Genomic DNA, 27,581 nt, shown 5'->3' with positions numbered 1-27,581 from the left:
AAATTAGCAGCTCATTGAAGCTTCACTTCTGCAAACACCTTGTTGTAGAAGGTAGAGAGGGAAGTTCATTTGCTCAACCAGAACTGGGAGGAAGAAAGGTTTCATTCAATTTCTGTCGTCGCCCCTAGGCTCTGGAACGGCCTGCCGGATGAGATCCGTCAATTAACATCTTTGGACAGCTTCAAAAAGGCTGTCAAGACGGATCTCTTCAGGCAGGCCTTCCCAGACTGAAATATCCCGGCCTCAGGATCTCAGGATTCCCCCCTCCTCAGTAATGTCTCCAAAGCCCCCTTTTCTTTAGAACTGAAGTTGCAGTGGTTTATTGGTTGGTATTATTTTGTTTAATTTATTGTTATTTTAACTAGTTATTGTGGTTTTAAATTAGATATGTTGTTTAATAACTTTTTAAGGGGGGAGGGAAATATATTGTTTTTATGCTGTATGTTATTTTAATGTTGTAAACCGCCCAGATTGGTTCGCCACAGGGCGGTATATAAATAAAATTTATTATTATTATTATTATTATTATTATTATTATTATTATTATTATGAAGCACAAGTTCAAGATTTCTTGTCCCTAAGAAATAAAGACTGACATAAAATACTTACATAAGTGGTATTAGGACAAAACAAAGCAATTTGGTAGGTGATGCTCATTCTTGTGCTTAGTCTGGTGTCAGGAAAGAAAAAAGGAACAGAAAGTGGAGCAGTTGTGCCCGCATGCTAGTAGCCTCCTTTTAGGACGCTTCAAGGAAACCATGGAAGGGAACATAAAGTCCCACTGCTTTTCAAGGGAGTCATCAGCACTACTGCCCAAGTGAAAGGTGTTTGAAGAGAGTTCAGCAGATTGCCTTCTTATGGCTGAGACAAGAAACACAAAAACTAGAGTGCAAGGGAGCAGGTAGAACTTTGTGTTTTCTAAGGCTTCTCCTAGGCACTGATCTCATCCATCTCAGATATATGGAACTTCAGAATGTAAAATCCCACAAGTAAATACAACCCTGCTTGCCAGAGAAGGATTTGACCTTCCTGATTCAAGACTGTGAGTGAACTGTAACAGGTCTCCGTACCAGGGCAAATGGTGATCTCTTCCTCAGCACGATTCTCTGTGGAAATGTCTGGGCTTCTCTTACTGTCCAGGGGGGTCAAGGCAGAAATGCTATCAAAACACAAACAACATAATAAACCAATGTCACAGCATGCAGGCCTGTGAAAGTCAGATACAGTCCTGGGAGTGCTGGCTATCCAAGAAGGGGAGCAGAGAAAGCTAGAAAAGGAAGGCACAGGTTCAAAAGAGTTCTCCTAAAACAATGGAACCACAGAGAAGCTCTTCACTAGGGACACTTTCTAATAGTAAAATATAGGGTCACTGTGTCATACAAGAGAAATAGGAATTTCTATTTAGTACTGCAAATGCTTTTTGTTGCTGGGCATAAGAGTACAGGAGGCAACAGAACAGTCCAATCCCTAGTGAGGAACTCCTTGGAATGGGAAGGGGTGGAGATGTATTTGATACCAAACTCTTTTTTCTCCTATCCTTACTGCTAAAAAATTTTATTCCTCATTTCATCATTGCACACAGCTCTCTAAAGCAGCAGGAATCTGACACAACTTAAAGCTTCCCTACAGTAAAATCCTGCCAACATGAACAGAGCATCTCCTTCATGCAGCATTTAACTGTGTCTGGCTCCTCTTATTCTGACCTTCCAGTGTCGCCATTTTCTTTGCAAAACATAACTTCCCTGCATCACAAGAAGATAACAGGCTGTGCCAATGTGACATCATCCTGTCACCCTTAGAGTTCAGCGTGGTTCTTCCACTGGATTGATCAAGTATGCAAGTATACACTTGAAAAGCACAAATCCCCATACTGACAAAAGGGAAGATTTATTAAACTCAGCCATGAGCCTCAGAGAGTCAGGAACAGCCACCATGGATTTATGATAAATAAGAAAATCCTGATGGGAAACCACAAGTGACTTCTCTCATTCTCTCTCTAAATAAACCATCTCAAAGCATTTGTTCTGAGCCCAAGCCAAACACAGCTTACTCTGTGTAAACCATCAAGACTCACTTCAAAAGGCCTCATGCTAAACAATTTGCTATGACATTTATAAAATGGGCTAATCAATTTGAAGTCAACCCGCATTGCTTGCTACACCAACTATCTCCTAGTAACAAAGCATATAATCATTTATTAAAATCTCAATCTAATGTACTTTGCACAACATAGGAAACAACAATGCTGAGTGGCCCACAGAAAGTGGGGGAGTGAGGTATCTTTTGCTAAAGCTGCTTTCAAAATCATTCTAGCAGTGTAAGAATTGAATAGCATCTAAAACCCACTGATCAGGGTGTTTGCGCATTGCCCAGCACAGGGCTCTACAGGGCCAGCTGCCAGCTGCCAGCTGGCAACACTTAATGTGCACAAAAATGAGAAAACTGTAGCCACTGTCATTTTAAACCAGATGTGCTGTCTGATGAAGTTACATGTCACAGCACGTAATGGTCAATCTTGATCCTAGCAGCTCGATGAGGGCAACTGCTGACCGCATTGGATGTTCCTAGAGCTATAGTTTGGCAAGTGGACCATCAACCCTATTGAAAAATGTAAACAGCAGCTAATAGAATCATAGAGTTGGAAGAGACCACAAGGGCCATCCAGTCCAACCCCCTGCCATGCAGGAACTCTCAGTCAAAGCATCCCTGACAGATAGCCATCAAGCTTCTGTTTAAAGACCTCCAAGGAGGGAGACTCCTCTACACTCCGAGGGAGATTGTTCCACTGTCGAACAGCCCTTACTGTCAGGAAATTCCTCCTAATGATGAGGTGGAATCTCTTTTCCTGTAGCTTGCATCCATTAATCCGGGTCTTGTTCTCTGGAGCAGGAGTAAACAAGCTTGCTCCCTCCTCCATATGGCATCCCTTTAAGTATTTAAACAGGGCTATCATATCACCTCTTAACCTTCTCTTTTCCAGGCTAAACATCCCCAGCTCCCTAAGTTGTTCCTCATAGGGCATGGTTTCCAGACCCTTCACCATTTTAGTTGCCTCCTTTGGACACGCTCCAGTTTCTCCACATCCTTTTTGAATTGTGGTGCCCAGAACTGGACACAGTATTCCAGGTGGGGCCTGACTAAAGCAGAATAGAGTGGCACTATTACTTCTCTTGATCTAGACACTATACTTTTATTGATGCAGCCTAAAACTGCATTGGCCATTTTAGCTGCAATTACCCACAGACTATCACCCACAGTCTAAGGGGGAAATGGAAGAAGCATTCAATGTAAAAGCCTTGACCAGAAAGACTGGCTGTTTCCATGAATGCTGTCACTGGGTTGGAGTCAGAAGATCTTTTCTGATCAAGCACCAGCTAATACAGGGGTAGCAAAAGTGTTGCTCACAGACCTCAACTGGCACAAAACCTTTTATTTGCGGCTCCCACATCCTTCCACCTCTCCCATTTAGGAGACAAAATCTCACTCTTAAATGGGTCAAAACTCTGCCTGGAATTATGCTGAGAAATAAAGGTTCCATATCCAGCCCCCAAATTGTCCTTTGAAATAAGAAAATTGGCTAAAAACGAATATATATATATATTTTTACACAGTGGTGCACACTCTTCTGGTTACTTCTGGCTTGTATTTTGGACAATTTGGAGTTGAAACACACACAACTACAACCAGCTATATTGGTCAAAATTCAGTCTCGCTGTAGCTGCCCACACCTTTGCTACTGGCTGTTAGTTCAATGAGAAGACATCAGACAGAGAAACACCAGTGACCTCATGCCAAGAGCATTTTAATGATAAAACCTGAGAAAGCTAACTTGAGAATCAAATAACTTTTGCTTGTGTCCACACTGCAATTATTGAAACTTTCCTGGAAAATTATTCATGAATCTTCCTGCATCTGTTCCATCTCCTACCATTTCCTGATTTCCACTGCTAGCCATCCAAACCAGCATATTTCACTCCTGCTTTGGGAAGCTTAAAGGAACCAGACCTCTCAGGAGGTATCCCTGAAACGGCCAGAGTACTAGGCCTTGCCAAAGAAGGCAGCAGGCACCCAAATGTGAAAAGCCAACAACAGCAGTCTCCCAATCCTGTCATTTAATCATCTCAAGAAAACAAGGTTTGGAACTTCCCAACTAACCGTGCCACTTGCTCATACTTGAACTGGATTTCCTGGAACATTGTTTGCTCTCTCAAGGAGACAAAGTTACTGTCGATATTAGGAAGCGTTTTCTTGGTCTTCTGTTCTTCCGTCTTCAAAGAATATATATATATATATATATATATATATATATATATATATTAAACACTGTTCCACTGAGACTCTACAAGTTATAACAACTCATCTTTTTACTACTCCCAGCTGATGGCTTTGTGGTGTCACATCAAATTAAATTGTCAGTTTATTAGGGCAAGTACTGTAGCAACCTATTATTATTATTATTATTATTAACCTTTATTTATAAAGCGCTGTAAATTTACACAGTGCTGTACATACAATCTTTTTAATTAGACGGTTCCCTGCCCTCAGGCTTAAGCTACTTTTGACTTTACATTTTAAAGACTGAGGCATTTTGCTGGTGGTTATATTCATTTACTGGAAGATATATCTAAAGGTAATGAAAGAATACTGTATTGCCATGACCTCAAAAGAGAAGATTCAATAAAGGACCAGAGTCATACACAGCATTTGATAACTGTGTAAACAAGAATGTTCTCCCTATTATCATACTTCAACACCAACATAACTTGCAGTAGACAACAGCCATGTGTATATTATTATTATTAACCTTTATTTATATAGCGCTGTAATAGACAACAATGCCCATGCTACAGCTTCCAAAGAAACAGGTAAGGCCTCAATGACCAGGTTTCGTCAGCAGGTTTGTACCTCCCAAGATCAATTACACTGAAATATACCTACTTACCTCTGTGTAATCTGCATGGGTTCTCTTTCTTCAAGCACATCTTCTGCAAATAACACTTGGGAAGCCTAAGCAGAAAGAAAATAATAATGTATCCATTATCTCTATACTCAAACATGGGGTTATTTGGCCACAGAATCATAAACAGCTGAAGAAACCAGAAGAAGAAATCTTGACTAACCTTCCAGTGTATGGCAGAATCAGCATACCAACCCTTATCTAGACGCACTATGCCACAAAAAGAGAGTTGTGGTACACTGTGTTGTGTGAATCAGGTGGTGAAGGTAGTTAAGGTCCCCAGAAAGCATTTAGCTCAAAGGATTAAATCCAAACACATTCATCTTGTCAAAGCCAAACTAAGAAAAAATCTGTCAGGAACAGAACCACTGACCACATATATTGGCTTGCAATGTTGTCCTTAGCTGGAACATAAATAGGGGGGAGGGGACTCATAATGTCACAAAATGATCTGAGAACTCAGGGGCTTATAACTGAGCACACCAATTGTAAACTAGGTCTGTGTCAGAATTAAAATGATCATAGCACTTGGAAATGGATTATCATTACAATTCAATGAAAGTCACTGAGGAATTAAATAAACAATACTCACATTGCTTATTTTACTATAAAAGCTGCAACTGAAGCAACTCTTTGAGAATCAACTCCAGAGGCCCTAAAGGTAACTAAAAAAATAAAAAGTGACCACTCTCTCACATGTTCTATCCATTTTTTCTTTGCTCCTCTTATATCCTCTCATTTTTTCCTTTATGCAGTAGTTCTCCTTCTCTTTCCCCTACTCTTAAAATACATTAGCCAAATGCAAAAGATAGCAGTGCCGCCAGAATAACCTGTCTTGAGTCAGGCACAGAATAATAATAATAGGATTTATTTATATGCCACCCAATCACTGGAAATCTGGGTGGCTTACAACAGAGGGGATAAAAGACTGTTCCCTGCCCTCAGCCTTACAATCTAAAAAGGCACGACACAAAAGGAGAAGGGAATGGTGGGGTGGAGGGGATCAGGTCCAGCATTCTTCTCTCCCTTTGAGGCCTGGACCAAGGCAGATGGACTGGAGGGAGGGCTCTTCTTCTTCAGGCATGTAATAAGGCTCTTAGAATCAGCAAATCTGTAGACTCATGCATGTCATCCCATGGCAACAGAAAACTGGGGAATCCAAAACCTGTTTTGCCCCCCCCCCCTGAACTTTCCATATCTAAAAACCCAAAATGACTTGAATACAAATTGTGAACTTCCATACTATTGCACTGAACAAGCAGAGAGCAAGGGAACCAGAATGCACTACACAGTAAATGCTCAGACCACAAAGAAGAGCAAGCAAAAATCACTGAAATGTACAAGCCAGGGGTAGGCAACCTTTTGGAGCCGGGGGCCGGGTTGCTGTCCCTCAGACAAGTCGGGGGGGGGGGCCGAAGCCGAGGGGTGGAGCTTCCACCCTCCGGGGGTGGGGCTGCATATTGGGGGCAGAGCTTCCACCCTCCAGGGGTGGAGCCACCCTCCAGGGGCGGAGCCTCCACCGAAGCCCCGCAAGGAGGAGGAGGCGTGTGCCCGCCCTCTCCTCCTCGGTCCCTTTCTGGACAAACACCCCCAACCTGCATTCCAAAACACACTCAACAGCACATTTGTGCATTTCACACTTTGGAAGGTGACACTCTCTTGGCTTCAGAAACAGTAGTTGCATGGCTCTCACATCATCATCACCATCACCACAGTATCATTGTCAAAGCAAGGGAGACTTGTTAGCATTAAAAGCACCCAAAACACACTTTGGAAGGTGACACTTTCTCAGCTTCAGAAACAGTAGTTGCATGGCTCTCAAGCTCACTCATCATCATCACCATCACCATGACCACCACCACCACTATCATTGTTACAGCAGACCTTTTAGCATTAAATGCACTGAAAATACACAGAAATGCACACCTCCTCCTCCCTTCCTCCCTCCCCTTCCTCCCTCCTTCTCTTCCTCCTTCCTCCTCTTCTTTCTCCCTCCTCTTCTTCTTTCTCCCTCCTCCTCCTCTTCTTCCTCCCTGCTTCTCTTCCTCCTCCTTCTTTCCTTCCTCCCTCCTCTTCCTCCTTCCTTCCTCCTCCTCCCTCCTCTTCCTCTTTCCTTCCTCCCTCCTCCTCCTCTTCCTCCTTCCTCCTCCTCCCCCCCCACCCCTTCCTTCCCTGCCTGGAGAGAGCCGGCCAGGGCCAAGGAGACCTCGCTACAGCGAGGTTCCTTGGCTCTGGCAGCCCTCCCGCCGGCGCAGGGAGCCGGCCAGGGCCAAGGAGACCTCGCTACAGCGAGGCTCCTTGGTTCTGGCAGCCCGCCCGCCAGTGCCAGCCCCGACCTCCCAGAGGTCCGCTGCCGCCGTCGGAGCACTATTCGAGGGCTCCGGTGGCTGCAGCGGGCCTCCTGGAGGCCGAAGTCTCACGCGACCTTTTCTGTGGTCGCGCGAGACTTCACCTCTGGGCGCCGCCATTTTTTGCCCAAAATGGCAGTGAAGTCTCGCGCGACCTTGGACAAAAAAAGGCGGCGTCCAGGGCAGCAAAAAGCCATGACCGCCGCTGCTGGTGGCGGCGGTGGCAGTGGCGGCAGCAGCAGGGGGCTGCTCCAACGGCCTCCGCGGGCTGCATCCGGCCCGCGGGCCGGAGGTTGCCAACCCCTGGTACAAGCCAATGAGTAGTGTCACACCTTGGAGAAGAAACAAATCTGAAGCCATCTTCCCTGCCCTGAGGGATAATTCCTAGCATTTTGATTTTATCCACCTGTTCAGTACACAGTGCACCTCGATGTAGTTCTAATGCCTCAAAGGAAAGGACAAGAAACATTTCAACAGGGAAAGACTGAAACTGTGGGTAGCCAAACTACAGGTCCTGCCCACAACACAGTTGCCCTAATGTATCATCCTTGTCTGCTACTAGACGCAGCCAATGAAGTAGAAGAGGGATGGGGAAATTCACATGTGCTGAACATTTCCCTACATTTAAAAGGTATGAGAAAGGAGACATACATACCCTGTGTTCTGTACGGTACATAACATTTCATTTCAGTCTAATTCTAGACAATGAATCATGACAAATGTTCATCTAAACAGACAGCAGAGGTACATATTCCCTTCTTGAAGAACAGTGGAGAGAGTTTGCAGCGGTTGCTCAGACATTGTGACTGTTGCAGATTCATTTCACTGAAACAGGACTGAACAAGGAAGCACTAGGGAAGACCTGAAGGAAACTGTAGTTACTGGCTTTGTTAATACCTCTGCAGTTCAGCAGATGAATGGGGCCCAGTCAAGTGGGCTTGGCAGCAACTCAAACCACCAGGAAAAACATGACACAGATTTCACATCCTAAACTAGGACTGATAGACCCATATTACAGATCCAACAAGTGGCTCAGGAAGGCAGGCAGCTAAGTTGAGGAGGGGGAAAAGGAGGAAGCAGCAGTCTGTACTAAGGAGGCACTTTGGCACCTTAAATGCTTTAGGGCTGCTACTACTGTCAACACAAACGGGTGCCGGAACAATGGTAGGTAATTATGGCAAAGGAAAATGCAGTGCTCAAATGAGGCTTAAAACATGGGGAAGTGGCCTTTGAATTACCTGCCATCAGCTCCATGTTCTATTACAGGTGGAAGAAAGAAAAGGGGTATTAAGAATCACCTGGTAGGCTGAAGCCCTTCCTTTACAGTGCTTTAGTGCATATTTATGAGTTAGAACTTGAGCTTTTTACATTTTAATTGTGTTTTCAGGTTGCCCCAACAACTCCATTTGTTTCTCATAGCCCTAGAGCCATTTTAAATGTCAAGTCTATTACTCCCCATTTTTGCTGGAAGACTGCTTGATACTTGTGCACTAGAAGGAAGGAGAAAGAAGGCTGATGCTGAAACTTTCTAAGGAATTCTTCCAGGAATTCATTAGGGATTAACATTAAATCCTAGCAGGTGCTATAGCAAGTGTCTTTTCTCAGCCACCAGCACTACTAGACCCCTTGGGGTTTCCTAGATTTTCATCAGCATTTCACCTGCCACAAAATCTTCCAGGTTAAATAAGGCTTGAATTTCTGAGAAAGGCAAGCAGACAAAAACAGCTTTGATACAAGTCTGGCCTGGTCATCTTCACTAATCATAAATGAGACACACGCGAAAAGGACCAACCAACAAAATCCAGGGCACAGGTCCAACACATTCTCCTTCACAGGTCACCTTTAAGGTATGTTTAAATATAGCCTCTCTAGTTTCAAGACTCGGAGACCTGAAGCACAGGCTGCACTGCACTTTTGCTTCTCAAAGAAAATGCAGACATGACAGTTTTGCCTCAGAGTGTTCAATATTACAAGACAGAATATAAATATCACAAAACAAGTTAAGTATCTTTCCATCACCAGGGTAAACAATCAAATACACTTGAAAACAGTAACAACAAGGTTGAGCCTCAGTCTGAGAGAAGATAAAGTTATACAATGATCTAGCAGTGAAGTCATTATGAAAAATGAGGGTTGGAAAAGGCTGACATAAACCTAAAATACAGCAGCAATAAATACTTCATCTGACTAGCAATCTGTTTAAAACAGCAGCAATGACCGAGAGCTGCCTCTGGCTCTCGAAATGAGACACACAGCGGCACCTAGTGGTTATGTGGCAGATGATAAAAATGACAGATTTAAAAACAATTAAAACAAGGAGAACTGAGGGTTTTTTTGGCATAAGCCACAATTTGCAGTATAAAAGCCTCCCTGTTACATCTCAGCCTATGTCCACACAAAATTAAAATTAGATATGAAAACCAGCCACTGCTGCCTAGATGCTAGAGCATGGGGAAAAGTTTCTTTTTGGATTACAACTCCCAGAATCCCTCAAGATGGCTGGTGATTCTGGAAGCTGTAGTCCAAAAAAGCAACTTTTCCAAGCTTTAGTAGATTTCATAGCTCTTCACCAATTAAACCGTACTAGTCCTGTTTTTTTCTTCCACATATTTTGTTTTAGCTACCTTATTTAGCAAAGCAGGGGGAAAGGAGACTTGTTGCTATTGCTAGAAATCTGGGAGTCAGAACTCTTTGCCAATCTACTAAGAATCACACAGAAATTTGCATCCCATCTGCCTTCTGCACACCCATAGTGTAGGCCAAATCCACAACATGAAATAAGGCCATTTCCCATGCCAGTCTTTCTTCAGATTTAAACAGTAGATAAGAGCAGAGCAAATTTACCTGACAAGAACCACTTGCTGTTTCTTCTTCACACTCAGGATTTCTCCCCTGCCTCATTTTCTCCTCTGGATTTTTGCTCAGCTCTTCATTCATTGGAGACAGATGCCACGCAACATTCCCTGGCTCTTTTTTCTCATCAATATCATCTTCTTCTTGCTCATCTGTACCGTCCCTTCTGCTAAAAACTTCCTGTTCCTTCCCATGTTCACTTCGCCTCAGGGAACATGAATTAGGAACCACAGGCTCCCCAAAGGCTGCCTTCTGCAGGAGCTGCCGCTGAGCCTGCTTCAGGCTTTTTTGGTAAACCTCAAGCTGGCACAGGATGACTTGGGTATATTTGTTAGGATCTATGCCTTTAGGGCAGAAGGGAACACCCCAGTAATAGTGCACTGTGTCTTTTTCTTCTTCTTCTTTTTGACTCGCCTCATTAGTCGTATGAAGTGAGTTAACTGGTGGAGTGCTTTCATATGTGTCAATCTTTTGCACAGACTCACTAGAAAAACATGTCTTCTTCTTACCGGACTCAAACTGATGTTCAAGCTCAGAATCTTGATGGCTAGAGGGATCCAAAATGCTATGCTTCTGAGGCACTTTATCTAGGGTTTCCAAGCAATCCACAAGGGAGGCTTTTTCTGAGCAACTTTGGAAATGTTCATCTTTTGGCTTTGAGAAGTTTCTTGCAAACAGTCTTTGAGATGTCAGGGGCCACATGCCCAAAGGTTTTTGTGGAAAAGTGGGACTTAAGGTAACTGTTGTGTCCTCTCCTAGACTCAGTGGTGTGTCACTGGAACTGCTCTCTGCTGGTGAGGAAGGATTTTCATTTGACCTTGCAAAAGGCTGGCTCTTCCCTGGAGATACAATTATACTGGAGACTAGTGAGCTTTCCACGATCTCCTGGCTTAACCGCGTCAGTACTACGAAGGGCCTCTTGGCGACATCTATCTGTCCATTTTCATCATCTTGGTCATTGGGTGAGAGGGAACTGTACCTGGAGCAAAGAGAGTGGGTGCAAGGAGGCACAGCTGGAAGGAGTTCAGGAGCCTCTTGTCCAGCTGGTTGACTTTGTGCCAGAGACCCTGGTGCCTGGGAAAGAAGAGGCACAGCAGCTGCAGCAGAAGACTCAGAAAGCTGGCAGCTCTAGAGGGGAAAAAATACACACATAAAGACAAGGGATTTTCCTTACAATATGAACCTTCCTAATTATGAAGTCAAGCTGACTGTCATTCTACCCAGAAGAGATATAAATGGACACTTCTACACTAATCTACCAAATGATAACTAAAGATGAAGTTAACTATTAGCCATGAATGAATCCATTAGCATGGTGAAGATTAGCTAATGTATTGTAAGCCTACCGTGTCAGATATATTTATGCCTTACATAAGGACTCGAATTCCAGCAGGAACATCATGTTGGACTACTTAGAAAAGTCACTTTTTGGTTACCACCTCCCACAATCCCTGCAACCAGCTAGCCATGCTGCCAGAGGATTCTGGAAACTGTAGTCCAACAATCTTCTCCAAGGTCTGGATAAATCCTTAGCATATAAGTGACTCTTCTCTTTTTTCCCCCCTTTAAAAATGTTCAAAAGTATGTGCCTCTGTAGATCAGGTCCACTGTGTACAGAAATAGGAAATTCTCCCCTGTACCCTATCTACTTGATTTTTTAAACCCACTCATGTGCAGGAGTTACTTAAAAAAAAAAGCCTGAGGCTTACTTTTTCTATTTTAGTCTCAGTGCTGGAGGTGATGGGGGGGGGGCAGTGTGAGAAGTTAGGACAAAAATTGAGTAGTGGGAGGGAAAGCTTACACCTTGCCTACCAGTGCACAGCAGTCCCAATGTAGATCAAGGCTCTGTGTACTTATTTTTAAGTAAAAAGGATGAGGGGATCAGTTGCTTGCTACGTGTTTAACACATGCAGTTTGATCTTGAGACAGGCAACCCCAAAATACCCCTTCTGAAAAAGTGAGAGAAGGATGTTAATGAGTATTTCTGGGCAGTCCAAATATCTTTCGACCAGTCCAGGAAACCCGTAGTCTTGGTTTTATTTTTTATTTTTCTCTGTCGTATATCCGCCAGATCCAGACCACATCTAAGGCAAGTAGATTCTTTTTATACAATATTGCCAAAATCCGACCATTTCTATCTGCCTCTACTGCCAAGATTCGGGTCCATGCGACTTGATTTCTGTAACCTCCTTCGGGCAGGGCTTCCTTTTTCTCACCTCCGTCCTTTAATTTCTGTCCAGCATTCAGCTGCACGTATTTTCTCTCCTTTATTGCCATCCCTTCACTGGCTCCCCCTCCCTTTCCGTATTCAGTATAAGCTTCTGTTGTTGACTTTTAAAGCCTTGCATGGGGTGGCCCCTCCTTATTTATCAGACCTTCTTTCTCCTCACCTGCCCACCCGTGCCTTCTGTTCTGGTAGTCAAGGTCTGCTGTCTCAGCCTGGGATTTTCACTGCCCTGTCTCGGCTTCGTTTCTTTTCACTTGCTGCCCCTCACTCCTGGGACCTCCTTCCCCCATGAACATGGCTCATCACTTCTTTAACCAGTTTCAAAACTGAGTTGAAGACAATCCTGTTCAGGGAAACATTCCCAGGCATTGCATGACTATTATTTGTTATTTGATGTTTTTAATTTGTTGCCTGCCTTATTTTATTGAACCCTTTCCTGTATTGTTATGTATTATTTATATGTATTATGCTATTATTTCTTAGAATGTACGCCATGGGCAAGTTTACTTTTATGTATTTTATTGTTTCTATGTACAATGCTGTGTAAATCTATAGCGCTATATAAATAAAGCATAATAATAACAATAACAACAACAATCTTTCCTCACTTACATTGAGGCTCTCTGCAATAGCTTTTCTCAGAAGCTCCTCCTCTTCCTCTTCTTGTGAGTTCAATTGCATGGCTTCTTGCTCACTCATTTTCAGAGCCAGGGCAAACTGCTCATCTTCTGTCATTTCTAAACAGTGGAAGAGAAAAGCATATGAAATAGACGACTTACAGTTCTTACACTATGAAGAACTCGGCGTGTGGTGGAGTCTCCTTCCTTGGAGGTCTTTAAACAGAGGCTGGACAGCCATCTGTCAGGGATGCTTTGATTGAGAGATCCTGCATGGCAGGGGGTTGGACTGGATGGCCCTTGTGGTCTCTTCCAGCTCTATGATTCTAAGAAAGGGCCTGGGGACTCTTCTTCACAAGGGAGGGGGGAACTAAATTTGATCAAAACTGTTACATCTCAGTTTACCTCACTGTGTACCTTCACAACTGGAACAGATAGTGCTAAATGCAGAGTAATGCATTTTGTGAAATATCAAATCATTGAACCAAAGTCAGGGCATTTAGCTGAGGTTCCCATAGTAATCTCAACTTTGACTCTTCAGGTGAATTTATCACAATGAAATATTTTTATCACATAATCACCCAGCAGTGGCTCTTTTTTGAACTTCTACATGCAATATAGCATCAAAGAGCTCAAGGGGAAAAGGAGTAGTCTTTGAACACTGAACTGTGCATGGAGCAGACTTTTACACTATGAGACAGTCTGCTGGCAGAGCAGAATGAAGTTCTTTCTGCTCAACAATTATTATTAACCAAAACATAAAATAAAAAAAACACCTCCCAATGGTTTGTGATTGATTTGCTCTCATGGGGACACTCCATGAAATTGAAGAGGGCAAGGGCCATAGGATGCATTCTCCTAGACTTACTAAAAAGAGTAGAAGCAAAGCTCAGAAAGATTATTTTGGGGGGATACAACTCCCAGAATCTTGCTACCCAGCATGAGAAACCCCTCCAAGTTTATATAAGAAGTATAACCCGGAGAATGCAGAGAACGTTCCTCACATCAAAAGAAGGTCAGTTAACTAGCCACAGCCAAATATTTCTTTGGATGCTCTCAGTCAAGTTTATTATGGTGCCAACTGTACCCTTCCTATATAAATATCTTACCTAAATGACTTTAGATGGTATCCTGAAAACGCAACTGATTTGAACAAACATAAAACAAAAATAAAACAAAAATAAAACTGTTCTGGGTGGAAAACTGTCTATTCACTGAGATTTCTGACCCTCCCATTTTATTCAGCTAAAAATATCTAAGCCTTTGGGGGGGGGGGGGGCAGAAAAAGCAACTCCAGCACCTCCCCAACTTTCTGGGGGTTTGAAAAGTACATTGAAACACACTTAGACAAACCATTTTAAGCTGATTCTGAGCATCCCTTTCCAAGAAGCCCTCTCTCACACAACTCTTAAGCAAACAAGAGCACCCAAGCTCAAAATGCCATATGAAGAGAAGTTTAGAAAAAACTAACAAAAGGAGCTTTGGACAACCAGGCCATCTGTCAGATGCAATGGATGCTGATCAGATCCCTTACTGCTCTCATCAGAAGTGTGGGAATACCAAACAAATCAGGATACTGCCTCAGTCTCCTCTACTCTGGTCAGGCCCCACCTGGAATACTGTGTCCAGTTCTGGGCACCACAATTCTAAAAGGACATTGAGAAACTGGAGCATGTCCAAAGGAGGGCAACTAAAATTGTGAAGGGTCTGGAAACCATGCCCTATGAGGAAAGACTCAGAGAGTTGGGGTTGTTTAGTCTGCAAAAGAGAAGCTTAAGAGGTGATATGATAGCACTGTTTAAATATTTGAAGGGATGTCATATTGAGGAGGGAGCAAGCTTGTTTTCTGCTGCTCTAGAGACTAGGACCCAGAACAATGGATGCAAGCTACAGGAAAAGAGATTCCAGATCAATATTAGGAAGATCCTCCTGACAGTAAGGGCTGTTAGACAGTGGAACACACTCTCTCGGAGTGTAGTGGAGTTTCCTTCATTGGAGATCTTTAAGCAGAGGTTGGATGGCCATCTGTTGGGGATGCTTTGATTGTGATTTCCTGCATGGCAGGGGGTTGGACTGGATGGTCCTTGTGGTCTCTTCCAACTCTACAATTCTGTGATATTGAAATAAGCACCTCAGAACAGCCTTGATGATATGTGGACCACTGAACCCTAATTTTCCCTTCTCCTTCTGCCTACAGGAGAAAGGTAGGCAGATTGAGCTAAAGAAAACCCCCAAAACAGCAAAATACAGTGAGTCCTTACCTTATGCAGGGGCTCTGTTCCGGACGCCCCCCCCGCCCCCCACGTAAGGCAAAAACGCATATATTTGTGGCGTGGCACAGTTTGCGTGACACAGGTGCATGTGCAATTCGTTCAGCATAATCTGAAATTCGTGTATGGTGTGCCTGTGTATGGTGTGGGTGCAGTGTATGGACTTTGAATAACCTCTGCCAATGGAAAACCCCGTCTGAAGAAACTTGCCAAAAAAACCCTGTGATAGGATTGGCATAAGTCAGAAATTACTTGATGGCACATAACAACAACAACAACAACGATCAATGTACTGAACCACAACTATGTGACATAATGTAGTTTCATTTCATTCTGCCCAATGTGCATGTTAACTAAGTATGATCTTTCTGAAATATTGAAATGGAACCCCAGTAAGAGTATTCAGGCATGCCTGTCCTGTGCCAAACAATGCAAGATAGAGCAGTAAACCCACTGATAAAAGTCAAGTTCCATGGAAAAATGAGAAGGTGATTCAAGGTCTGAGCAGACAGGATTCAAGTTAGGAACATGAGAGACAGCTTGATCAGGAGGTAGAAAATGAAGATCCTGTATGCATTACAGCTCAGGGTTTGAATAGTCTGATCACTGGATATCTATTATACTGAAGCTTGTTATGATTCAGTTATATGTAGCTCAGTCAAGAAAGGAACAGACTGAGTTTGTTGTACTTGAGCAGGGCTGTAGATGACAGGGTGTCCTGGAGGTCTCAAATTCACAGAGTTGCCTAAGCTGAAGCCAATTTGACAGCAATTATCAACAATATCACAAAGGACCTAGTAGAGTTCAAGTATTTGCAAAATATTTTAAACTGGAATTAGAATGACTGGAATTCAGATTAAGAAACCAGCTGCTTAAAAGAAACTGTTTTTAAGCGCATAACCTAATTGGATCATAGAAGTAATTTATCACTAATAGGCCTAAATCCTATTGTTACTCCTAACAAGAGAAGGTCAATTGAAGCAATAGGATCTACCTATGTGTTAATGTACCATTCAGCATTGATTGAGTTTACTGTAGTTAGAACTAACCAACTGAATTCCAGCCTTAATGAGTTACTTATAATGAATCCCCCCACCCCACTTTTTTGCAGTACTTAGTAATGTAGCAAAGCTTTAAAAATACAGCGTTACATGGTTTCACTACTTAGCTTTGTTTTATACAACAAGGTAATGGCTTACAGCATTCTGAGATTTTACTCTTGTTACTAATTCATGGTTCTCAGTTTGTGGTTCTCCAGAGGTTTTGGATTCCCTGACCACTGGCTATAGTGGCTAGGAGTTTGGAGAATTTAAGCTCCATATATATGGAAGTTGCAAACCACTGAAATATTTACTGTAGTTACTGTATTTTTGAATTATGAGAGGAGACAGAGTTTTAAAACTATAACAGAAACTGACTAGTTTGGGGCCTCAGAAAATAACTAACATATTACTTTCTAAATGCTAACTATCCTAGCTATGCATCTGATTTCGAGGTGTAAGCCCACATAAATGGGAAGCAGAATCACAATCATCATAGTTATGTATCCAAAGCCTCTTATATATGTTTGCATAAACAAACTAAGAACTACTATAAAGCACAATACAAATAAAACTCCACATAAAAAGCAATATTGTAATTTGGCCATTTCTTTGGTATTAAACATCCAAGACAAAAAATCTTCTGGCATGTCAGAGAGAAATAATAAGCTGTGTTTAATTCGCTTTTCAAATTCACAGGTGCTTAAAAATATTATTTATGTCCTTATGAAATGCCCAGCTAACACAACAGTGAAAGGAACATTCCTGAGAGTAGTAGGGCACTTGTTCTGTCAAAATCATGCTGTGTCTCCCTGGCTATCATGTATTATTCTGCTTAACATCTGATCATTTCTAAACACTGTCTTCAAACACTCACACTCTGTGTACACTTGATTACATTGATCATAATTTATGATAATTAGAAATTATAAGTAGTGTGTTAGCTTCATAGTGGTGTGGACAAACAGACTATTTAAAGAACTTGGAAATACAAAAAATAGAAGCTGAGCTCTGAGAAACAAGATCTGTCAGAATGGTTGGGCAGGTAGTCAGCATAACCAGCATTCAGCAGAGAAAAAACTATTTCCCTGTGCCTTTCAGGTAGACGCTGTCTGTATGTGCAGAACTCCATGTTAACTCTGAATAGCTCCATTATAATGCTCAAGATGTTCTCTTTGTTTGTTAAACCCAGTACAATTCACTTCTAGCAAGCATCCTGTACACTTCTAGATCTACCGATGCAGTACTAAAGCAGTAATTAAAAATACTGTAGGAAAATTTAACCTCACAGGACTATCACAATCCTAATCCTGCCAAGAAAACATGGAGGAGAGTTGTCAGAGCATTCTTTAAAAATCCTGGGGCTGGAACCAGTTCAGAACCTTCCTACAATTTACTAAGTATAGGTTGAGCATTCCTTATCTGGCAGACTAAAAACACCAGAAATGTTTCAGTTTGGGAAACTACCATTATATATGTGTGTGTGTGTGTGTGTGTGTGTGTCATACATAGTCTAGGGGCACCCCAAAGCAACTCAGTTGTGATACTTCTGCAATTAACAATAAACTACGTGGATTTTTAACAAGTGTATAGTAGCTATGTGGAGAGGATGAATTCACATTAAAAACATGGTGGAAATAGTGTGGTCTTTCAAATATTAGATTGAGACTGTAATCAGCCCTAGCTAGCATGAGCTGGTGACAAGGCAGATTATCTGAAGATGCTAAGAGTTGCAGTCCAACAATATGTTTACCACCCTGTATTAAGTCTACTGCAGAAAGGGGCTTTAACCCTTTGTCCGTACGATGGGTTGGTACTTCACCTACATTTGCTATCTGCAATGAGAAAAAACAGCCTTTATGTTAAAACCCACACAATCGCTATTGATTCAATAAGTCTAGCCTTGCCTAGAAAGGAGGGGCTAAGCCATCCCCAACCTCCCCAGGCAGCCTCTTCTCTAAGAGGCCAATTTGTCATAAAACCCAAGCAACCCTTTACAACACAGGCAGTGATTTTTATTTCAAAGAAATGAACCTTAATTTGCCTAAAAATAAACACTAAAAGGCTAATTATAGTTCTAATAAATAAAAGAGCAGACATGTAAATGGTTGTGCCTAATTAATTATTGCTAATTGAACGCTCTAATATAGTGGATGAGACCTGCATCCTAAGCAGCAAACTGAAGTAAAGACTCAGTACTTCTGCTTTGACCAGCTTCGTCAGTGGCAGCTGAGGCCACATGCTGTAACTTGTTGCATTCTCAGGGAATTCTCCCATATTGCAGGGAAGTAACTGATTTCATACATGTACTTAAGAGCAAAGGTGAGGCTTTGTGTTTCTCCAAAATGAAACCCTCTCATAGTTACATGTTGTGTCCCCCTTATATGGAATTCCAAAATCCAAAATACTCCAAAATCCAAAATTGGCCACATGAGTGCCTGAGGCAGTAACACCTTGGCTTTCTGATGGTTCAGTGCACACAAACTTTGCTTTATGCACAAAATTATTTAAACTATTGTGTATAAAAATACCTTCAGGCTATGTGTATACGATGTATATGAAACACAAATGATTTTCACATTTAGACTTGGTCCCATCTACAAGATATCTCATTATGTATATGTAAATATTCCTAAATCCAAAACAAAAAACAAAAGAATACCCAAAACACTTCTAGTCTCAAGCATTTCAGATAAGGGAGACTTTTTTCTGCTCCCATCTTAAGCCTCTTCCTCATTTGGAGTACTAATATGTACATCCTTCTTTCTCCAAAGAAACTCACAAAAGACTACATACAGACTACTGGTGTTTTTTCCACCTGGACTGCACCTGTTCTAAAGAGAGATTCATGTGTGTTTAGAAGTGAATTCCATTATATAGGGTGCTACTCATTCACTACACTCACTCACCTACCATTTACTCACTATAAATGAAGGGAATTCTGTGGATGTAACATATCTTGATTTCTGTAAGGCTTTTGACAAGGTCCCCCATGATATTCTAGCAAACAAACCAGCAGGCAATGGTATTGTTAGATGGATTTGTAATTGGTTGACTGACTGAACCCAAAGGATGCTCGCTAGTGGCTCTTCTTCATCCAGGAGAGAAGTAACTAGTGGGGTGCCATAGGATTCTGTCTTGGGCCCAGTGCTGTTCAACATCTTTATCACTGGCTTGGATGATGGAATAGGGGGGCATGCTTATGAAATTAGCGCATGACACCAAATTAGGAGGGGACATGATCATAATTCAAAATGACCTTAGCAAATGGGAGTTGGGCCAAAACTAACAAAATAAATTTCAACACAGAGAAATGTGCTACACTTAGGCAGAAAAAAAATGAAATACCCAGATATAGGATGGGGGATGCCTTGCTTGCAACAGTACATGTAAAAGAGATCTAAGTCACAGTAGAGTACAGGTTGAACATGAGTAAACTGTCACAAATCAGCTAGAAAAGCCAAAGTGATTCTAGACTGCATTAGTAGTAGTACAGTGTCTACACTGAGAGAAATAATAATACCACTCTATTCTGCTTTGGTCAGACTTCGCCTGGAACTATATCCACTTCTGAGCATCACAATTCAAAAAGGATATTGACAAACTGGAACGTGTCCAGAAGAAGGGGAACAAAATGGTAAAAGGTCTGGAAACCATGCCTTAGGAAGGCAGCTTAGGGAAGGAGGGATGTTAAGCATGGAGGAGAAACAGTTAAGAAGTGACATGATACTTATGTTTAAATATTTGAAAAGATGTCATACTGAAAGATGAAGCAAGCTTGTTTTCTGCTGCTCCAGAGACTAGGACACAGAGATTCCACCTAAACATTAGGAAGAACCTCCTGAGGGTAAGAACTATTTGACAGTGGAATACTCTCCCTTGGAGTGTGGTGGAGTTTCCTTCTCTGAAGGTTTTTAAACACAGGCTAGATGGCCATCTTTTGGGAGTGCTTTGATTGTGTCTTCCTGCATGGCAAGGGGCTGGACTGGATCGCCCTTGTAGTGTAGTGTCTTCCAACTTTTTTGATTCAATGATTCAATAAAATTCTGCAAATCTGAGTATACAGATGGAAACCTGTAGGTGTGTGTTTGACTGAGATCAAGCTGAGACTGGCTGTGTGAAATAGTAACAAACATAATCTAAGAATAATTTCAAAGACTAATTTCATGTCACAAGCAGAATAAGTAAATTTAAAAAAATAATCTGAAAGACCAATTGCTGAATAAACTGTAATGTGCACTCTGAATCTCATGACCAACTAAACTACAAGCCAGAATATTCTGTAAATAAGAAGCTCACTATAAATTCTAAACATTGTCTCCAGACAGTGCTTAGACCCAGTGAAATATTATATAGTAAGTGCCACTTTTTATCTTTCTCAGTATTCTACTGTCAAACAGCACAGCCTCTGGTAAAGTCCCAATGCAAATGACCAATGTTGTACTTTTGTATGCCCACAGTGATCCTCTGAGATCTTTGCCTCTTCTCCCATGAGGAGCATACACAATAACATTTCACTCCATACATTGGAGGTTTATGTGTTGAGTCTATGGCATGGATAAAACAAAGCAGGTAAGGTAAGGCCCTGGCACAGATATATTGCTGGCACATACGTAATAGTAGAATTCAACAACAAAAACAAACAAACAAGCAAACAACAGCAGGATATTGCTCAGTCTCCTATTCCTTCTTCCCTCACCCACCCTTGTACACATGAGACCTACGTGCAATTTTTCTTTTTGCTGCAAACTTCACTGTATCCAGCTGCTGCTTTGTTCTCTTCTTCTGCAGGTTGTGTTCCTCTTTTGACTCTTGCTGCAGGAGAAGAAATATGATAAATACATAAAACTACTGGTGGTGCTACTGTTTGCCACCCTCGCACACCCCCACCCCCACCTTCATCCAAATGTCTAAGACCAGGGGAGGAGAAAAGGGGAAAAAGAAAAGAAAAAGCTGGCATAAAGGCAGACTCCTCAATCAGTGAGAAATGTGACTTTCAGACATGAATAAAAGAGCACTCGGTAGCTATTAAAAGAACTGTGTGATAACTATTATGAGCAGCAAAAGATGCAGGCAAATGTGTAAACAGATGAGCAGAAAAGGACAATAGACTGCACACCAGTCACTGCCATGCAGAGTATCCACTGCATAGGATTTTAACGAGAAGTTATTTTGCCTTTACATTCAAAATGTGAAACTGGAAATGGAAAAGAAAACCCTTTTTAGATTAACCAGCAGGCAAGTCTAACCGGGCAGAATGCTTCCTTTGTACAGTGGGAAAGGTTTCTTCTAGCCACGCTCCTTCTACAAAGAGTAGGGGCCCGTTGGTTTAGCAAAAAACAAAAACAAAACCCAACCCAAAATACACTACTCTATCTGACACTACTCACTATGAGACAAACCATCCTACTCTGTATCATATTTCAGTCTAGCAACTCCATTTACTCCCCTCCAAAGGGAGGGGGGGGTCACATCCATCAAAACAGCTATCATGCTACGTCCTCCCTGAACTGTCAAGTAAGTATATTCTTAAGAGTCAACAGCTTGAGCATTTGTCAAGGATAGTTAAGGTCTAAAGGATGTAACAGTGGAAGCACAATTGCAAGCTACAAGAAGGAAGAGAAATTGAACAAGGCAGGCATGGGACTCATTTTAATGGGTGAAAAGCCTAAACTGGAAACTGATCCAAGGAGGAAGGTGGACAGATTACTAAAGTCAGGTATACACATCCAGCGCATATACAGCACTGGATTGATATCAGGAAACAAAGGCAGATGATGAGTTGCAAAACAACCCAAAGGGATCTGACATTATGAACAATTGGGGGGGGGGGGGAGTCTCAGTCAGCTACTCAACTCAGAAAGGGAACAGTAAAGTGTTCAATATCTGTTTTGCAAGAACAAAACAACAAAGCATTGACCCAACAAGCAATACTGTACTAACAAGGCACATGGGGGGATGCACAAAAATATCAGAAAAGAATATATAAAATTATACTTGATCAGTCTAAATGGGATGCTCATTAAATTTAAGAACCTATCAAGAATGTCCATGAATTTATTGAGAACTGGCACAATAGAGGCAAATCATAAGAAGCAAGTGTGGTGATACTATAGATATTTTGTCTGTTGGTCTAGCTCTCTTCTCTTGTCAGTTAATTCCCTTAACAGACAGAGATTATGTATGAAGGCTGCAATCTAGAGCCCATAACTATGCTATGCAAAATACAAAGTATAACAGGTACAGAGAGCTCATTCCCTTTCTTCAGCCAGGAGTAGGGAAACCCTGTTACTGTGCATCAGGCTGCCTCACAGCCCCAGATATCAATATGCATATTGATCTACTCCAAATTCATGGCCTCTTAAACCAGCATGAATTATATGAACTAAATGAAAGTACTATAAAGTAGGTAGGCAAGTGGCTAAAAATAACAGCACTTAGTGGGTAATAATGAATTAATTGATACTGTGGGGGGAGGGGGGAGAGGTAGCAGCTAGGATTCTGAAGCACTCAGTTCTGGAGCCAGTGCCATTACCATCATAAACACGGTCAATGAAAAATTATCAGAAGGGTAGAAAGCTTAGAGAGACAGCATAGTGTACTGGCTTGAGTAATGGACTAGGATGCTGGAGAACAGGATTTGAACTCTGGCTTGGTCATGAAACCCACTGGGTGAGCTTGGGCAAGTCACATGCTCCCAGCCTAAGGGGAACAATGGCAAATCCCCTCTGAACAAATCTTGCCACGAAAACCCCATGATAGGGTCACCATAACTCAGAAACAACTGGAAGGTGCACAACAACAAAAAAGCCAGGCTAATCTGTTGAGGAAAAAACAGCAAAGCATTGAAAAACTAACCAAATTATCATGGCATAAACTCTTAAAAGACTAGGGCTGGAAGCAGACACAGAGAGAAAGCCTCTGTGTCTGCTGGGGTTTCCAGATTTGCAGGGGGAATGTGCTGATCACACCACCAGCAACCAGAACAGGCTGGCAACTGATGCGCATTCCACAAAACACACACACCCACTCACACCTCTGTGTGGACAGACTCTCCATAATGGATCAGTTGTGGCTACAAGCCACTTTTTAAAAAAAGTTTTTTTATTTTGGTTTCACCCCAAAATAACTTGATGCACACAAACACACAGGTGCTGTGCTGGCAACAGCCAATAAGTTCCCTCGTCTTCCACAGCCACCAGCTCACTTGATGCCACATGCAACCGGATGCTCAATCTCACGATCAACCAACTGCCCAGTGACATATCAGCACAGCATGATCATGAAGACCCCCCCCCCCCCCCAAATCTTGTTTTCCCTCTGAAATTCACTTACTGGATCAGAGGGTTGCCACCATGGAGGGCCAGCTCAGGGAAATCCATAGTGATCTCCAAGCTCTCCTAGAACAATGAGGCCCTGTCCAGCCATCATGCCCCCCCCCCCCCAAAATACAAGCTTTCTTTCTCTTCCTTCTCCCCATGGCTTCCTGTTGGACTAGCCAATTTATCAACGTTTTCATCAAACCCATTTTATTGTTGGTAATCTAACATGTTTGTTGTTATTGATAGGGGTGCAATGGGTCAATGGCACAGCTGACCACTCATGCACTTTTGAAATTGATTTGCAGGCAGCAGGCAACATAAACAACAACAACAACAACAAATTATGGTCAGCATAGGAGCCCAAAAGTGAAAACGCTGTGTCTCATGTGGGAATTTCCAGATGACAGGAGCTTGGCAGGTTGCTTCTGATGGTCGCCTGGCCCCTGGTTTCCATGCTATTTAGAATACACATGAAAGCACTGGAAGAGGTTGTCTGGAGCATGAGGATTCAGTGCCATTAATGCATGATGATATCCAACTCTCCTCTCCACCTAAATCCAAGGAAATTATTTCAGTCCTAAAATAATAGCTAATGTCAACAATGGATTGGATGAGGGTAAACAAGTTGAAGCTTAGTTCAGACAAGAGAAGGGCACTTCTCCACAGTCAAAAGGTAGATCAGGGGATAGAGATTTGAACTGTGCTGAATAAAATTAAGTTTGCAGCATGGGCACAATCCCAAATTAATCCATGAGCATAGACATCCAGACTTTGGTGTTGGCTAGGAGTGCATTTGCACCATTAAAGTTAGCTGTGCCACTTTTGTCTGTTTCTGGAAATGTCTGATCTGGCTACAGTGAAATAGGCCATAGATGCCGAGAGCCAGTGTGGCATAGTGTGGCATTGGGACTATGACTCTGGAAACCAGGGTTCAAATCCCCATTTGTCCAAGTAAACCCATTGGATGACCTTGGGCAAGACACACTCATTCAGCTTCAGAAGATGGCAATGGCAAAACCTCTCTGAAGAAACTTTCCAAGAAAACCACGTGATAGGTTATTATTATTATTAACCTTTATTTATAAAGCGCTGTAAATTCACCTTAGGATCGCTGTAAGTCAGAAACAAGTTGAAAGCACAAAATAACAAGCACCCCACTTGGATTACTGCAACATGCTCTATGTGGAACTGCCTTTGGACATAGTTTAGAAATTTCAGTGGGTCCAAAACTTTGTACATTTGCATACTGTTATGAAGTTCATTTATTTTGTACTTACCTCCTTTGTCACATTATGATCTGAAGTAACACTTTTATTTTCTTGCTGTATTTGCAGTATTAGCTTTTGGTAACGCTCTATGCATGTTTTCTTTTTCTTTTGAAGTTGTAGTATTCTATTAAGTCGTGGTACTCTATTTTATAGAGCCAAAGTGGTATAATGGTTTGAGCGTTGGACTAGGACACTGGGAGACCAATACCAGCTCAACTATGAAAACCCACTGGGTGCCCTTCAGCAAGTCATACTTTCTCAGCCACAAAGGATGGCAATAGCAAACTCCCTCTGGAGAAATTTGCCAGGAAACCCCTTAGTGTCACCATAAATTGGAAACAATCTGAAGGCACACAACAAGTTCTATTGAGTTCTCAATATTTATATTCCTTTCCATTTGTCATCCATACTGGCTGTAAATAGCATTTGCATTTATAATTTCTATTATATTCTTTAGTGTCCTTTTGCCTATGTTTTTGTGATGCTCTTTTATAGTTTATGCATCTGTGGTTGAGACCCTTCCTTTTTGTATTTGTTTTTGTTTGATCATAGAAGTCTGCTTGAGTTTTGAGATCTTTGGGGAAGGCTGCTCTCACAGTAATGCTTGATAAGGATGTGAGAGAGAGCATTCTGAGTGGGGAAGGCTGCTCTCTCAGTAATGCTTGATAAGGATGTGAGAGAGGGCATTCTGAGTGTCTGCTCCCAGGTTATGCCCAGCCAAGGGAAGTTAGGTTAGGCTTGTGCCCTCCTTGTCCTTCTCTAAAAAGTCCCTTTTAATTCAAGTGGGCTTTTGGCAAATAACATATTATTGAGGATGAAAGGTGCATTTAATAGAGAATGCTATACAGAATTCCCAAAGGAAGTTGAAAGACCCTCTTCCCATCGAGACCTTGGAGGGAGAAAAGAATTGGCAGTACCTGCTGGACTTGATCATCTTCCCCACTGCCATTCCCTTCTCCTTTTGTGTCATGACTTTCTAGTTGTAAACTTGAGGGCTGGGGACTATCTAATTATAATCTGTAAACTGCTCTGAGAGACTCTGTGGCTGAAGAGCAAGATATAAATACTCTAAATAAATAAATACTTTTTAAAACTAATATACTTTTAAACTGCTTTAATTCAGTGATTGTTTTAATAGGAAATATATTTAATTGCATGTTAATATGGTACCTTATTTCTGTTTTAGCTCTATGCATTCTTTAATCCTTTTGAAAGCCTCAAGTGTTTACACAAGTGAACAATATTTCAACACTGATTTGTTAAAATTTTGCAAGGATTCCAATGACTTCATGGATTTTTAAAATTTAAATCCTTCTTCAAAAGAAAAAGCATTTTGATTGTGGGCATAGTGGTTGTACAAGGGAAGGTATGCAACAATTTCCCAATGCACAATGAATTGTTTGCATATGACTAGAATAGAGTTTGAAGAGACCACAAGGGCCATCCAGTCTAACCCCCTGCCATGCAGGAACTCTCAATCAAAGCATCCCCAACAGATGGCCATCCAGCCTCTGTTTAAAGACTTCTAAGGAAAGAGACCCCACCACACTCCAAGGGTGTGTGCTCCACTGTTGAACAGCTCTTACTGTCAGGAAGTTCCTCCTAATGTTGAGGTGGAATTTCTTTTTCTGTAGCTTGCATCCATTGTTTTGGGTCCTATTTTCTGGAGCAGCACAAAGGAATCTTGCCCCATCCTCAATATGTCATCCTGTCAAATATTTAAACAAGGCAATCATATCACCTCTTAGCTATCTCTTCTCCAGGCTAAACATACCCAGCTCCCTAAGTCTCTCCTCGTAGGGCATGCTTTCCAGGCCTTTCACCATTTTGGTCACCCTCCTATGGACATGATCCAGCTTCTCAACACCCTTTTTGAACTGTGGTGCCCAGAACAGGGCACAGTATTCCAGTTGGAGCCTGACCAAAGCAGAATAGACTGGCACTATTACTTTCCTTGATCTCTGGACACTGTAATATTATTGATGCAGCCTAGAATCATATTGGTTTTTAGCTGCCACATCACACTGTTGACTCATGTTCAACTTGTGGTCTATTAAAACTCCTAGATCCCTTTCACACATAGGTGCGTTACAGACCGCCCTAAAGCGGGTGGTCTGCTGCCGCCGCCATTAGCTACAGTGGGAAGCCCCAGCGGCCAGACCGCGAGGCTTCTGGCTGCAGCGAAAAAGGAGCGCCAAAATGGCGTTCCTTTTTGGCCCCCAGAAGTGGCGCCATGAAGCGCGCACTCGTGGCGTCACTTCCGGTGCGCCACATCTGGACACTGTGCGTCCAAGACATAAAAATGGCAGCGCCCATGTGGATGGGCTCTGCCATTTAGGACGCGCTCCGCGCATGTTGGGAACAGAGCCGGTTAGGAAGGGGCAACCCTTCCTAACCCTAGGACGCGCGGAGTGCGTCCTAAATGGCGGTCTGTAACCCGCCATAGTTTCATTCAGCCAGGCATACCCCATCCTATATCTATGCATTTCAATTTTTAGTCCTAAGTGCAGTACCTTACATTTCTCTGTGTTGAAATTCATTTTGTTAGCTATGGCCCAGCTTTCTAATCTATTAAGGTCATTTTGAATTTTGATCCTGTCCTCTGGGAGATTAGCTATTCCTCCTAATTAGGTGTCATCTCCAAATCTGATAAGCATGCCCCCAGTCTTTCATCTAAGT

General features: G+C 42.2%; 1 protein-coding gene across 6 annotated transcripts in view; it reads right to left on the bottom strand.

Moving 5' to 3' along the window:
• The window catches only part of UIMC1 (ubiquitin interaction motif containing 1), a 121,993-nt gene that overhangs the window by 55,460 nt on the left and 38,952 nt on the right, over positions 1-27,581 (bottom strand). For all 6 annotated transcript variants that reach the window (XR_016281464.1, XR_016281463.1, XM_089527232.1 and 3 more), the window contains exons 3-7: positions 21,037-21,127; positions 12,998-13,122; positions 10,150-11,286; positions 4,943-5,007; positions 1,071-1,159 (exon numbers count right to left, since the gene is read on the bottom strand). Coding sequence is in view for 4 of the 6 variants with exons in the window: in XM_089527232.1 (XP_089383358.1) it covers positions 1,071-1,159; positions 4,943-5,007; positions 10,150-11,286; positions 12,998-13,122; positions 21,037-21,127 (1,507 nt within the window). In the remaining 2 variants the exon portion in view is untranslated. The remainder of the gene's footprint in view (positions 1-1,070; positions 1,160-4,942; positions 5,008-10,149; positions 11,287-12,997; positions 13,123-21,036; positions 21,128-27,581) is intronic.

Source organism: Sceloporus occidentalis, unplaced genomic scaffold (genome assembly GCF_023333645.1).
Source record: "Sceloporus occidentalis isolate IW3139 unplaced genomic scaffold, rSceOcc1.0.p SCAF_1, whole genome shotgun sequence".
NCBI lineage: Eukaryota > Metazoa > Chordata > Lepidosauria > Squamata > Phrynosomatidae > Sceloporus > Sceloporus occidentalis.
This window is presented reverse-complemented; position numbering and strand designations above follow the sequence as displayed.